At 35.5% G+C, this 15,000-nt stretch overlaps 1 protein-coding gene across 4 annotated transcripts in view; it reads right to left on the bottom strand.

Moving 5' to 3' along the window:
* Positions 1-1,700: 1,700 nt before the first annotated feature.
* The window catches only part of LOC122259442 (uncharacterized), a 109,480-nt gene continuing 96,180 nt past the window's right edge, over positions 1,701-15,000 (bottom strand). For all 4 annotated transcript variants that reach the window (XM_043026208.2, XM_043026209.2, XM_086540111.1 and 1 more), the window contains 10 exons: positions 13,555-13,809; positions 13,012-13,317; positions 8,586-9,376; positions 8,197-8,426; positions 7,920-8,073; positions 7,582-7,725; positions 7,125-7,395; positions 4,335-5,107; positions 3,875-4,165; positions 1,701-3,747 (listed from right to left, as the gene is read on the bottom strand). In XM_043026208.2, the coding sequence (XP_042882142.2) occupies positions 3,298-3,747; positions 3,875-4,165; positions 4,335-5,107; positions 7,125-7,395; positions 7,582-7,725; positions 7,920-8,073; positions 8,197-8,426; positions 8,586-9,376; positions 13,012-13,317; positions 13,555-13,809 (3,665 nt within the window). In that variant the 3' untranslated portion in view covers positions 1,701-3,297. The remainder of the gene's footprint in view (positions 3,748-3,874; positions 4,166-4,334; positions 5,108-7,124; positions 7,396-7,581; positions 7,726-7,919; positions 8,074-8,196; positions 8,427-8,585; positions 9,377-13,011; positions 13,318-13,554; positions 13,810-15,000) is intronic.

The following is a 15,000-nucleotide window of genomic DNA, read 5'->3' as shown; positions in this document are numbered from 1 at the left end:
CGCCATATTAAGGATCTCGCCAGGAAAGGAGCCTGGAAGCTGGTAACGCTGCGGCGAATAGCTCCTCTCCTCCAAAAGGATGCAGGATTCTCTGCAACTCACAGGTGCGACCCTGCTTTGAATACTCTCCCCTCCACTTGGATGGCCTGTTCCCCGTCCCATCTACAACTTCTGGGCAAGGTAGACCATGCTCGTCGGTTGATAAACAACTGTGCAGCTGAAAATGTCCCAAACCAGCCTTCAGCATCATTACAACATGAAAGATGTAGCTGGCCTCACAGTACTCTGCAAAGCCACCTTTGAAGAGAACTATGGCTGAGACCACTGCGAGCTAATGTGAAAAAACAACTTATAGCACAAGAAGTCAAGCTGCTACCGAGTTCAGCATAGAAGTGCCGAGATCCAGGACACCCCTGCACCAGCGATCGTTCCTACCTCATTTCACTCATTTATGGAATAACTGCTAATTCTCTAGACTTCATTTGCTTCAGATCAATACAAAGTATTAAACAAGCAGCAAATAATTGGTTACTCTACAATACTTAGCTCAAACAAATGTTTGTGTCTTGTATTTACATAACCTTTATATATGTGCATGATTGCAAGATCACATACCTTTTGATAACGGTGATAAGGATAACATATCCATCAATGTAATATGTTTGTGAAACTGAAGTAGGTAACTCTTAGCTTTTAGATAAGGATCATTAAATAATGCTTCTTTTAGCTTTGCATGTGTGCACAAGCATGGATATAAACTTGTACACGAACTACTTTCATCGTCATGTATTTGTATTAGATAAAGTGTAAAGAAAGAGAGGAGAGAGGAGAGAGGAGAGAGGAGGAGAGAGGAGAGAGGAGGGGAGAGAGAGAGGAGGAGAGAGGAGAGAGGAGAGAGGAGAGAGGAGAGAGGAGAGAGGAGAGAGGAGAGAGGAGAGAGGAGGAGAGAGGAGGAGAGAGGAGAGAGGAGAGAGGAGGGAGGAGGGAGGAGGGAGGAGGGAGGAGGGAGGAGGGAGGAGAGAGAGAGAGAGAGAGAGAGAGAGAGAGAGAGAGAGAGAGAGAGAGAGAGAGAGAGAGAGAGAGAGAGAGAGGAGAGAGAGAGAGAGAGAGAGAGAGGGAGAGAGGAAGAGGAAGGAGAGAAGAGAAGAGGAGGAGAGAGTGAGGAGAGAGAGGAAATGAGGAGGAGAGTGAGAAAGAGAGAGAGAGAGACAATGGAGGTTAAAGGGAGGGAGAGAGGAGAGGGAGGCAGAAATGCATCACAATAAGAAGGGAGAACACAACTCCAAAAATGGGAATTTCATTAATTCAGTACATCTGCAGAGAGAGGAGTATCTTCACTAATGCACATACCAATATGACCATGTTTATATTTTATTTCAATTGAAATTCATTATTTGACATTTTAAATTTGTTTATAAATAATTTGACGAGTTGCATTCACTTCCTCCCAATTTGATAACTATTGGATTATGAAGTATTATATCTCAACAAAGAAAAAGGTGTGTTTTGATGCTACAGTTATGTAGAGAGTGTTTGAATGTCAATATGCACATATGCATAACCAGATGCAGCTGATGCAAGTAGCAATAATCTATTAAATTAATAAACCTTCAAACCTTTCCCATAATTTCAACCATTACTAACTGCAATATTTAAGATCCATTAGTTACAAACAAAACAGGAATAATCAAAACACAGTATAAAATGTGTTAATATTTTATTAGTTTCTTCTGGCTGATCAAGAATGAAGACTAGCAAATTAAGAGAAAAGAAAAGAAAAAATAAAGAAAAAATAACACCCTGGAAGCATGAAAATGAAAATTTGCAGACCAGGCTGGAGCCAACAGCTATTCTCCCATACATATATATAATATATCCTGTTTTTGTGTCTTTTCATAAATGTACAAAATTTTTCTTATAAAGTTTATGTCCAAGACCTGTACAAAATAAGTACATACATCTACATACAAATACTAACATTGTTCCTCTTTGTACCTCATGTTAAAAATACATGTGCAGTGTCAGGCCCTACACATCTTTGGGTTGTTTGAATGTTTCAATCTGACTAATCAAATTACTAGTTTATCTAAGCCTATAAAACAGGCACAGAGAGTAAACTTCATTATTTGTGAATGGCACAATCTTAAGCAACCTTTGGCAACATTAGAGTGAACTCTTGACAACCATATCATAGCCTCCACTGATTTTTTAAATGAAATTTAAGGATTAATTTATCATGGAAGAATAATCATAAGAGCTTCCATTCTGCAACAAATACAATACCTTTTACAGGTACAGATAACTTTATGACCAACCAGTAGCAGGTAATAGGCCACTACAGAAAATAAACCATACACTTTTGGGCTGGGAAGGCTATGTTCAGCACCAATGTTTTGTTTTCCTATCATAGGATTAAAAAAAAAAAATGCTTCAAATGCATCTTGCAACAAGTAAATTGTGCAAATGCAGACCTGAACTGGAAATTCTCTCTGTCTCACTTTCTCTCATACATATATACAAACAATCAACAAACAGGAAGTTATTTTCAGACATTCAAAAATATCCTAAACAATACAACATCCTGACTTACAAAAAGTTATCCTTCTGAAAATTTTGGAAGTGAACAGATGTACTGAAATTTTAAAATATAGGATTTTTTCTTCTACAGTACAGTTAAAAGATAACTAAATTAACTTTCAAATGCTTATTTTTAGTGGTTTTAATATCAAAGAAAAAATTGAGATGCAATCTTTTTTACAAATAATGTATCAATTAGAGAAAGGGATTTTTAATCATGGAAAATTATGTAAATCAAGAGTTACTTATGTAGGTATTACTATCATGTAGCTTAAAATGAACTTAGCATCTTGCACACCAATTTAATATTTCTTAAATGAAAGAATGAAACATACACATAAGAGATCAATTTGATTTCATTTCAGAGGAAATGTACAAGAATATAAAGCTTGCAGTCCAGTCTTACTGTACAATAAAGAAATTAAAAGAGAAAACACTATCACACTTTCATATTCACCAAGGGATTCACTACCCTGGCAACAACAGGTACTGATGTCTTTACAATACATCCAATTTCATAAAAGCACATAAGGCTTTGGGATGGTGAATTTCAGTCAATCAATCTATACAAAATTTAAAATAAAAATCAGTGGACAGGAGATTGGCAGTATTTGACAAAATAGGATAGTATGACTCATCCAGATATGCAAATGGAGTTGTTGAATCTAAGGCCACAGTCACATCTTAAGTTAATAGCACTTGAGATCAATAATACAATACTCAAACATACCTCAAACCATGAACCCTAAATCTGTAAATGCAGGTGTACTGCAAATTCCCATGATTGCTATTAATTTTGACCTCAATCATTGGGAAATACTGGGCATTTTCTTCAGTAACGGGGAAGTATTGAAGTGGGTCTCCATTCTGATTATACTCAAAGCTTCCAAGATAAACTCCTTCATCACTCTCTTGCTGCAGACCCCACACCTCAAACTCACGAGGGGCAGAATCAATTTCTCCTGTGGGTGATAGAGACTTGGGTATGTGTTCCAGGCTAAATCCAGTTGGTCTGACAGATCCAGCTAGCTGAATCACAATATAGCCCTGAGATCCCTTGAATGCCCAGCATTGACCAGGCATGCGGCCTGGCTGGATGATGGTGCGAGGGGTATTTGTTGAGTAGCGGTATACTGGAAATCCTAGAATGCTCACTTCAGCCTGATGTACCTGAAACAGATGAGAAATTTAAAGATATAAATAACGAGAATATAAAATGAATAAAAGTAAAATGCAAAAGGGACAAAAAGTAATCATAAATGCACAGAAGTGCACTCGAACACTTGACATGTCTTACCTGATAACTCTCTGTGCAGCGTGTTGATATGATATTTCCTCCAGCAGTTTCTAAGGCATGATCCACCATTCCAGTCTTGTCTGCATCATACTTCATGAGTGCATCTTTGACTATTTGTATTACAGCAGACTCATTTAACCCTGCTGAAAATGCACTACCAGATGGTACAAATGAAAAGTTTGAACCATTGTTAAGATTCTGAGAAATGTTGACTGTGGCAGAGAGTTTCCCATCTTCACTGCTGTCTGTTCCAGAGGAGGTTCCCATAATGGCAATGTTTCCACCTCTCTGCTGCAATTGTAAATAAATATCATTAGGAAAAGCTGTTAAAATATATATAATGTGCATATACATATATGTATAAACACATATATGGAATGTATACAATATATTAACTCCTACCTCCTCACAATTTTGCCTTGATTGCATATACATTTCTAAAGTAAGCCTTAGGCCTTACCTTTGAATCTTGATCACCTGCCTTATTTACAACCATTTCCACTGCAGCAGGAATCGCTGATGACACTGTCTCATTTACTGCAGTCTGTACAGCCAACGGGAGGAGAGAGGCTACAACCTCTGGTGCAGCAGCGGCAACGGCTTCAGGAACTGCAGCTGCCACTGCCTCAGGAACAGCTGTGTTGACTGCTACACTGACAGCCTCTGGTAGAGCTTCTGATACAGCTTCTGGTACAGCTTTAGCCACAGCTTCAGGGACAGCCTCAGAAACTGCATCTTGAACAGCAGATGGTACAGCACTAGACACTGAAATCTCTACAGCCTTTGGTACAGCCTCAGCAATTGCTACATTTACAGCAGAGTCAACTACAGCTGGGACAGCTTTTTCAACGATGCCAGGAACAACTGCTGCAATCATATCAGGTGCTGCTTTTGCCACAACTTCAGGTACAACTGAGGCAACAGACTTGGATACAGAATCCTTAACTGCTGAATCTACAACAAGGTTGACTTGGTCTGTAATCTGCACTTTTGTGGTCTCAAAACGATGCTGTAATTGATCTGTAATTTGTGTTCCAAGGACTTCAGCTGCTGCCTGCACCTGGAGATTTACTTGGTCAGCCACCTGCTGCTGTGCTTGTCCAGAGAATTCTGAATGCTGCTTGTGGATTTCTGCTCGCAATTTTTCTAGAACAGTGTCCATTACCATTTGTGTAGTTTGTGCTACTGTCTGCTGTATCAGAGTTGCTGAAGATCGGTCTGTATCAGTTTCACCTGTAAAAAAAAAATAAAAATAAAAAAATAAAAAAATAAAAAAATAAAAAAAAGCATTTGCTCATCATTTCCCTCATAGATAACTCTCTTTTAAACCATCAACCTAGACATCCAGTATTTGTCTTTACTTGCATTCATTAAATTACTTTCAATCTTTATAATCAGAAATATTATCGTCCATTGTCTCAGAAGAATGGCAGCCACATTGTTCAACCTTATGATATATTTGTAAAATAACTTAATGTCTATACACTCATTCTATAAAATGTGTGACCTGAAATCCATATATTGACAAAATTAGAAGGAATTGCCAAATAACCATATCCAACTTTCTTGATCATTTCCAAATTAGATTGTGACTGCAAGTAAAAAAAATGTTACCATACACCTTACAATTATCCTTTAAGCACACCCACCTTTCCTTACTTCCCTTAAATTTCATTAAATTTCCTTTGTAATATATCTTCCTAAAACGGCATATGATGTTGGGCAAGATTCATTGGCAATGTACTTAACCCCTTCAACACGAGGACGCGTATACTGCGTCCTCCCAGCGCTCACGTTAAACCCGAGGATGCGCATACTGCGTCATGGCTGAGTTCTGGTGGAAATGAGTTTTCTTTCTTCCGGATACTGTACGAGATCTTTCAGAATAGAGGTCGGATATGATACGATATATTACTTAACTTTCATTATTATTACATAAGAGTAGGATTCGCTTATACCAGGGGAGGCATTGATAGGCCCTGCTTGCAATCATGTTATTATTTATTTAAGGAACATTATGTAAAAATATAAAACTTATTATGATTAGTTTACCATACTATTTCAATCGTTTTCTTTGGTCATCTGAGTCAGGCCTCCCACCAAGGTCACTCTTTCCATCTTCCTCCCAACCCATGTAAATAACTTGTCACATGCATATGGGGGAAGAGGTTAACTATGCATATTTTGATATATAACACATGATGATTATGTTGAGGTTTTGGCTTTAAACTTGTAGAGATTTCGGCTTAAAACTTGTCATATTCAGTAGCGATGTTTAAAATTTGGCGCACGCCGGCAGCTCAGATACGGCGTGAGGAGCGTTTTCTACTGCCCGTAGTGAAGGAGTTAAACAAAAAATGATCAAAATAACAGTACCAAATTTCTAGATGCATGGGGTACAGCATAGGGTACATGTGGTGGTGACACCAAAGAAGGTAAGGGGACATAGAAGTCATTAACCCCAATAGGAGAGTAAACTTCAGAGTTCTATGAGCATCCAGGATGGGAAAAATTGCTTTTATGGGATACTTGGAAACACAGTTATTTTGGCTACATTCACTCTACTGTTAAATATGGATTATTTTAGACAAATAGAAGAAAAAAAAGTTGTGTTTTGTCTAGTGTGTGCATACAAAACTAAGCCCAACAATGTTTGTATCCTGAGATACAGAAATAAATCCAAAGATTTACTTTTTTGATATAGCTCAAAATATAATTTATTTTCAAATATAATTATCATTATGGGTGTAATTATTAATATTCTTATTCATCAAACAATTAATTTGTTATTCCATTCTTCTATCTTTTTAACTTCCAAACTTTGAAAATGATTTTCACTAACACACCTAAAAGTATTTTTATATTCTACACATGAATGGTTCCACAGGGTCTTAGTCACCAAGGAGTCAATTAATAGGCCTGCCTGACCACACCTGTTTACCCCATTCCTTGCATATTTGCAGAAAATAGTTTTGTTTATATTACTATAATTAACATTATTACCAGTGTAATAATAGCAATAATAGCAATAATGATAAATGCATCAGTAACAATAAAACTCTTTTTCTTAAAACATCAAGGAAAGGTATAAACAGGTAAGTTTAGTTAGGCCTAGTAATGGACTCATTGGTGACTGAGCACTTGTGGAACCATCTACCTGTAAAAAAAATAAAATAAAACAAAGAGCCTAATGGATGATCCAATCCCTTCATCAATAAAGAAAAAGTAGTTTTTCAGTTATAAAACATACCTTCCACTGGTTTCATTTGCATTGAAGCTGTTAGTAAACTGAGTCTTGTTTCCAGCTCATCCTTGGCTACAAAATAGCTCTTCAGCCAAGCACCCATCTCTCCGGCACTCCAGGTATTTACTTCGTCTTCTGCTGCTTCATCTTGAGAGGGTGCTGGAAGGCCTAGGATGTCCCCTAATAGAGTGGTGACATGCCTCTCTACGTCAGCTAGTGTAAGACTACTGTTTTTGCAACAGCTCTTTACTTCTGTAGCAAGGTTAGTGTGATCCGTCTGTTATATGGGGAAGAAGAAAAAAAAAGAAAATTCTTAAGTAGGCTGTAATCTACATCAGTACATTCATTTCTTAATATTTGATAATAATAACCTTATAGCTGATCCTCAGCTTTGTAAAACCATGCTCCTTATTAGCTTGCTTTTATTCCAAGGACTACATATATAAACATATATGTTTTTCACCTGTAATTTGTTGAGATGGGTGCCGAGCAGGTCAATCTCCTTCTTGAGACCAGTCAACTGATCTTCATACTCTTGACGCTGCTCTGCAGATAGTTTCTGATTCTCTTCATTAGATCCCTCCATCTTGATTAGTCTTGTACCTAACTAGAGTGTTGATATGACAAATTAAAATCTTACACCTTAATATTTTTCCTGTCATACTGGTAGTCTTCTTTAGAAAGCAGGATTAGTATATAATAACTTAAAAGCAGCATATCTTAATAAATGACAATTTCAGGTTTGATATCTGCCAGAACAAGAATAAATTATAAAAATGTTCAAGAAATGAAGGAACCTACCTCATCCAACTGCTTGATAAGGTGTTCTTGATGTGCCTGTAGAGACAAGATGTAGTTGTTGGTGTCCTCTGTTAATGAAATTTTTGAGCCAACCTCATCTCGCAAGGCAGAAGCTTCCTCTTTGAATGTGTTGAGTTCTCCTTCAACAACAGATCTTTTAGGAAAAATAAAGCCAATTTTAATTTACTTATGCAATAACAATGGAAAAGGACAGTCATCATAAATTTTAAAAATATATCATATCACATTGTACTAAAATCATACCTACAATACTCACTTTACAAGATTTGATACATCATCCATTGTCAACTGTCCCTTAGTAGAACTCTCTGATGCAACAGCTGCAATGAGGGTTTTCAACTCATTGCTTCCCAAAACTCGGTCTACGATTTCCACGACTGATGGATTGTTCAAATTGACATTCTGTTCCACTTTCGGCGTTGTGATGACAGTTTTAATATCTGTTTCTCTTGTTGATTCAGAAGATTGGTAAAAAGGTAGGACAAGCTGAAATGAGAGCAAGAGAAGTCTTGTGTAATAAATGAGAGTTGTGATAAATCTTAAATAAACATTCACTGCATAGGGCCTACAACATAATACAGAATTAGCCCAACATCATATTTTACAAGTATCAACAAAAGAAAACAAGGGCATGTAATTCCTCACCAGTTTGGCACCATTGGTGACAGCTGAAGATGTTGTAACAGCAGCATATGAGACTGATGCAGCAGCAGATGTAACAAGGCCAATCAGACCAAGAAATAAGTATGCCAGAAGATTCCACAGTCCCGTTAGAAGGTAGACAACAAGAGAAATGAGGCTGTAGAGAAGCCACTGGGCATAAGATGCAGCAGAAGTAAGGGCTTCTCCAAGGGTTACAATAAGCCACAGCCAGCTATTCCACAACCAATTTCCAGAGGTCTGGGTTATTTCAGAAGCACTTCCATACAAGTGAGACAGATTTTCCTTGGAGATGATGCTCGATACCCAGCCAATGATGCTCCATGACTGGACATCTTCAGTGGTGGTTTGGGTTTCATCCATATTGTTATTGGTATCATTGACAGGAAGAAAAAGGGCAGAGAGATAAGAAAAACCAGAAGTAAAGAAACTTAGGATGGCTAGGCCTATATACTGCAGGAACCCTAACACGATATAGAGCCCGTCTAGTGCATAAGCGAGGCAGGCATATATCACAGACCCAAGCCATGTGAACATGCCCAAAACTGATACCCAAGCAGCAGAAAAACCTGCAACAAATGCTGTTCCAATCCATTCACACAATTCTACAAGGGACTGCCAAGCAAGGCCAAGGCCCCAAGAGATGCCAGAGACTGACAAATGGGTCAGATCATAGACAGAGGTCACAAGAAGTGTCAGGAATGAGGTTCCATCAGTTTCTTTGGGATCAGTAGCATCACCTGTCTTGGCACGGGACTGCAACAGCCACCAGTAAGCTGTTAGTAGAGAAAATTATAATTAGCTGGTCATTCTTCTGATAACATGAATTTACATTAACTGTCCTTTTTTTTGTTCCCATCATTGTATTACCACAAATGATTTTTTTCTTTAACCTTTTAAACTATATTGGAAAAAGAAATAGAAAATTATTCACTGAAATATGATATATGAACATAATATTGTGTTTATGCCTAAGTGAGAATATAAATATTTATATATGGCATCTGTAGCTTGAAGTCTTTTAAGTATCAGGCAACAAATTTAACTGCTTTCTTGGCTCATGTTATCAGGGAATGCTTTACAAGCAGTAACTATACTTTAACTGACAGGCAAAGAATTCTTAACTTAGCAGAAAGACCCTCTACATAAATATTAGTAACAAATCTCATACATACTGCTATCATGCAGTCTGATTAACATGGCACATGCAGTTATAAAACTTTATTGGAAATACTTCAACTATAATTGCAAACTACCACATGCTAATCATTACACATCATATTTTGAGTGCACTACAGCCAGCACTTATTTTATTAATGCCAACTAGCACTTAATTATAAACCAATACTTATGTAAGTTAAGGAATTGATGAGACCCATAGTACTATCTCAGAGGAATGAAAAGAGACAAGATTAAATAAAAGAGCTTCCAAGACAATTTTCATTTTATCAGAGGAAAGGAAATACTCAAGTAAACAGAGAATTATTAAGAGTATTATTAGTGGACAGAGTACTGTTGGTTGGAGAGCTTGGTATGTTGCAACCTGAAAACAACAAGTCGGCACAAATAACATTCCCAAAAGGTGAATATAAAAAAATCAAGCATGATATCTACATCTGCCTGTAAGTCCTAGTGTCAATGAGATGATACTAATATGTAGATTTTGTTTAATGTATTACATTTAGATGTACAAACAACACAAAATCATAACAAACAATTTTAAAGAAAATGTTTAGCATTTTACTATAAATCATCCCAAAAAGAATGAAAAGTAGTATAAATAATAAACATAACAAGCAAAGCAAACAAAAAGGATAGTCTGATTGTCTGGATAAGACAGAATTTTATGACATCCCAAAAGCTACAACAGCTTATTCTCAAGAATATCATCCCTTTAAACATAAATTAGCAAGCCATACAAAACAGAAAATGAACTTGAAGCTCAGATATTATCCTTGTTCTTTTACTGAATATTCTGAACAGATTTGAGATAAAAATGTCAGAAACATTCTAACAGATAGGAAGCAATAAACAAATTCATCACAATATAATGTATCAATCAGTTTATACCTGCAGTCAAATCTACTTCGTGCAACACTAATTCCTGTGTATTCAACCTTTACTATACTCTATATTCAACATTTACTATTCAACTACAGGTGGCTCCACCCATTTTGCTTGACTTGGTTGGCAATTCACATACGATGTGTTACCTACCCATTGACAGCTACAAGAAATGAGGAATTACAAAAAAAATTGTGCAGTGACAGAAGAAAGCATACTGCAAACAAACATTCCCTTTGGGTATATCAACCTTGGCTTTGTATGATTGTCATCCTACAATTTTTTGCTGAAAGACTATAACAAGAAATATCAACTCTTCTGCTACCGACATTTTTCTTAAGCTTGGATCACTTTCCCTCTACATTTTCTTGTTTAAAATACAAGATAGGTATTCCTTCAGTTTTGTATCTATCACATCATATCAAATGCTAATTAGTATCAATTTACTTATATATCATATATGGACTCATATATCATACCATAAGTCTAGAAAATAATGGAAAACACAAGATCTTAAGATCCCCAGCCCAGGACAAACACCTTGAGATGCAGCCCATCTTAGAAAGTTAATGAAAAGCTGATGTTTCTTTATAAAAAAATTGACAAACATAAATATCAATAAATAACAAAAGCAAGAGAATTGTAGGCTTAAACAAACTATGAAGCAAAATGGAAGTGAATCCTGATTTCACCTTTGAAAACATTCTAAAGGACTTGCCACCATGGGTCCATTATGATACTTTGGAGTAAATGCATGGTATTTCATTATCAACTATGATATCTATGAAGCTCATGTTGAACTTTGAACTCAGCCTTCTCAGCTGACAGTTCTGTGATTGCAGTTACCTCAGAATTACTTCTCAGGAGCAGGGTAACCAAACAAACAAATCAAAGTGGGTGGAGTCACCTGTAGTTTCATTCGTAAATAGAGTATGATATTAAATGCAACCAAAAAATATAATGGATATACCAGTGGCTCAACACTACAGAAAATAAGAACAATCAAATAAATCTACCGACAGTAAAAATAAAATAAATAAATAATGAGTAGGATAGCCAAACCCTATATAAAGATATTACTATCCTCGTATTCCAAAGTATAAACTCTGCAGCTATTAACCATTGATTTGATGCTAGTAATTAACCATGACACCTGTACATTTAATTGAGAGAAAGAAATCTGCTAAATATTTACTAAACAGCAAAAAAATGCTGCTCACAAAATGGAGAGAAAAACTTAATTCACTAAATTACAACTTCTTGGGCGATACCAAAACCAGGATAATAGAAGCTGTAATTTACGAAGTGGTTTTATACCCATCAGTTCTCTCAGCTTATACTTGTTCTCTAACATTCGTCTATAAATTAATTAGTACTCATTTTCAATTTTTGATTATCACTGATTAAATATTTGCCTTTATCAATTCAATGCAAACTGTTCACTCCTCTGAATAAAAATGAAAAAAAAAAACTAAACAAATAAAAACAAACAACCAAATACCTGTACCATAGGACTAATACAATAAAAAAAATAAAAATTGTAGCTCTAAATTGCAAAATTTTGCACATATCTATTTTTCTCTATATATACTCTTTACTGCTTAGATATCTGAGTATGACTCGTTTGTATCAAAGTAGAAATTATACACTGTGATTTTCAATATTTTGTTTAACATAATTCACTCCACAAACTTGAAATTTTGATTTTTTTAAGCAGGTTTTAATTTTCATTACTATTATAATTAGTATCATTATTATAATTATCAATATTATTACTATTATAATCATTATCATTATCATAATTATCAATATTATTACTATTATCATTATTATTATCATTATCATCTTATTACCATTATCATTCAAAAAATTAACTATTACTAACACTTAAAATTATAATAACGTTTATCCTAATATCAATCATCATGTGACAACATTAAAAAAAAAAACAATAATGATAATGATAATAATAATAAAAGTAATAATAATCAATTAGAATAATAATAAAGATAATAGTAATAGTAATACTAATACTAATAATGATGATAATAATAATAAAAATAATAATTATCATAAGAAAAATAAAAACATTAAAACAATAATAATTTAAGAATAAAAAAGTTGAAAGAAGCAAATCGGTCATCAATGGGCTAATACTCACAAGTTTATACTATTTTCATAAAAATAGTTTTGGAAATTTTCTGAAATACATTCAGAGTAATTTTTTTCACTTCATCATCATTTAATAAAGTGGCCTCACTTACAAATAAAATTAACAAAGGGTTGACATCAAATGGCATGCAGCATTACACTCTGGACAGAGAAACAAGATGGAATGGCAACTCACCCACAAGAGCCAGTAAAAGGAGCAAGAAGAGCAACGGGATCCAGATAAGAATGGGGTTCTTCCTCAAGCGTTCCTTTGTAGATTCCCAGTACTCGGTCGTTGTGGTTACAATCCTCCTTCTGGTTGTGTTAATGCTGGATATGAATGATGACTGAGAGGCCTTCTCTGACTGGGAATCCTCGTTTGCTTTATTTGAGGTAGTGGCCGTTACGGCTCTTGTGGCCATGGCGATCACCGATGTAGTCATTATCATGGTGATTCGCACCACCTTCTCCCAGCTCTTCTGACTCCATGCCACAATAGTATCTGTAGAATATATACATATCATTAGTTAATTTTAAACCTTTGTGTGCATATGTGTATGCCCACAATTAACTCTATATCAATCCATTACTTAAATTCTTTCTTTATAACACAAAAATAGTAACCATATATTTCCTGCAAGACCATAAAAATGTGATGAAGCAGTGATCAAGGAATGCTCAAGTAATAATCACTTATACATAATAAAAAAAAGAAGATGAAAAAAATCAAAACAACTACTTTTGGGTTTCTCATCTTCTTCCTCAATGTCTTCAGCAATTGCTCCCTTTGCCAAAGTGTAGCCTCCTCTGGTGTTTTCAGCAGTGAGTGTTGATCTATTTCTTAATCCACAGAGTGGGGTAGATGATCTGCCAAGGGGAGTTCCACCTCTTGATGTCAATGGTGTTGCTCGAATTGGAACTGTAGACTCACTCCCATCATCAACATCACTGTCTGCATCGAGGCCACGGTGGAGAGTTCTTGTGGTTGTGTAAGCTGGGAATGAAATATAATAATTCAATTTTAGAAGACATGCAAATGAGATTAACTTGAAACCATACATAAGCTTCCCATATTTTGGGAAATATCCATGCACCTGCCTACAATGCCCTTTGCAACCCTTCTACATAATTGATATTTAAATTCATGGATGCCTCGTGGTTATAACTGATAGTATTAGAATATCCACAGCAGTTCAGGGATATATATTTGACTGTAAATGTTATGTGATGCACCATCTGATTTTTTTGTGCAATTAGGAAAGCCTAATTAGTCATATTAATTTTATGCACAAATATTCCACAGGCAGCCAGAAAATGTTTATACGGTTTTCAAGTATTACAATCTATATTCAGATCTGCAGATTTCAAAAATACAGCTGAATTTTTGTGCAAATTGTAAAAGAGTAGATAAAAGGGATTGTATAGTGCTTTTCTGTATCAGATCACAAGAGATAGTAATCACAAATATGAGTTCAGTATTTACAATAGTTCAGTCATGGTGTAGTAATTAGATTCCCATCATATGTATGTTACAAGTAAATACTCTCATTTGTTTGATCAGGGTGCAGTTACCAAAGTCAATAAACAGAAATTCAGTCACACATTTAGAAGATTGAAACTTCAGTTATTGTCAGTTATTTCAAATGGAAGCATTCATAGCTTGCTGTGATCAGCTGATCACATGCCATCACTTGACTAGAACACCAAATGCACATTCTACTGGCTAGTTTAGGCAATAGTACTCTAGTAATCAGTCAGGGTTACCAACCTTTCAAAAATCATCATTTTGTTACTTGTTGGCAATTCCAACATATTTTGACAACATATCTTCCTCAGAAAGAGGGGATCCCAAAAGAGTTTGTGGCACAAATGGTTTGTTTTATCAGCTGAGCATATATAAATAACCAACTGTTAATAAAACCACTTTTTCAGAAGTTGGCTGTCCCAGCTGTATTAGGATGCAAACCTACACCTCTAGTCACTAGCTTCAATTATCTTTTATATCTCATATATCTTTGTATATTGTAAATTCCATTTATAAAATAATAAACTTAGTTCCTCTAAAAATGCATTTGGGTTGAACCAAAATACACATTTTATAGATAATACAAAGAAGAAATTAAAAAGAAATGAATGAAAAGGCGGACAAGGATAAGGAAGGAGAAGAAATAAAGAGGACAAGATG

This window comes from Penaeus japonicus, unplaced genomic scaffold, assembly GCF_977035675.1.
Source record: "Penaeus japonicus unplaced genomic scaffold, GWHDUDI00000001_assembly GWHDUDI00000009, whole genome shotgun sequence".
In the NCBI taxonomy this organism is placed as follows: Eukaryota; Metazoa; Arthropoda; class Malacostraca; order Decapoda; family Penaeidae; genus Penaeus; species Penaeus japonicus.
Note: the sequence above shows the minus strand (reverse complement) of the source record. Positions and strands in the feature narration are given on the sequence as shown.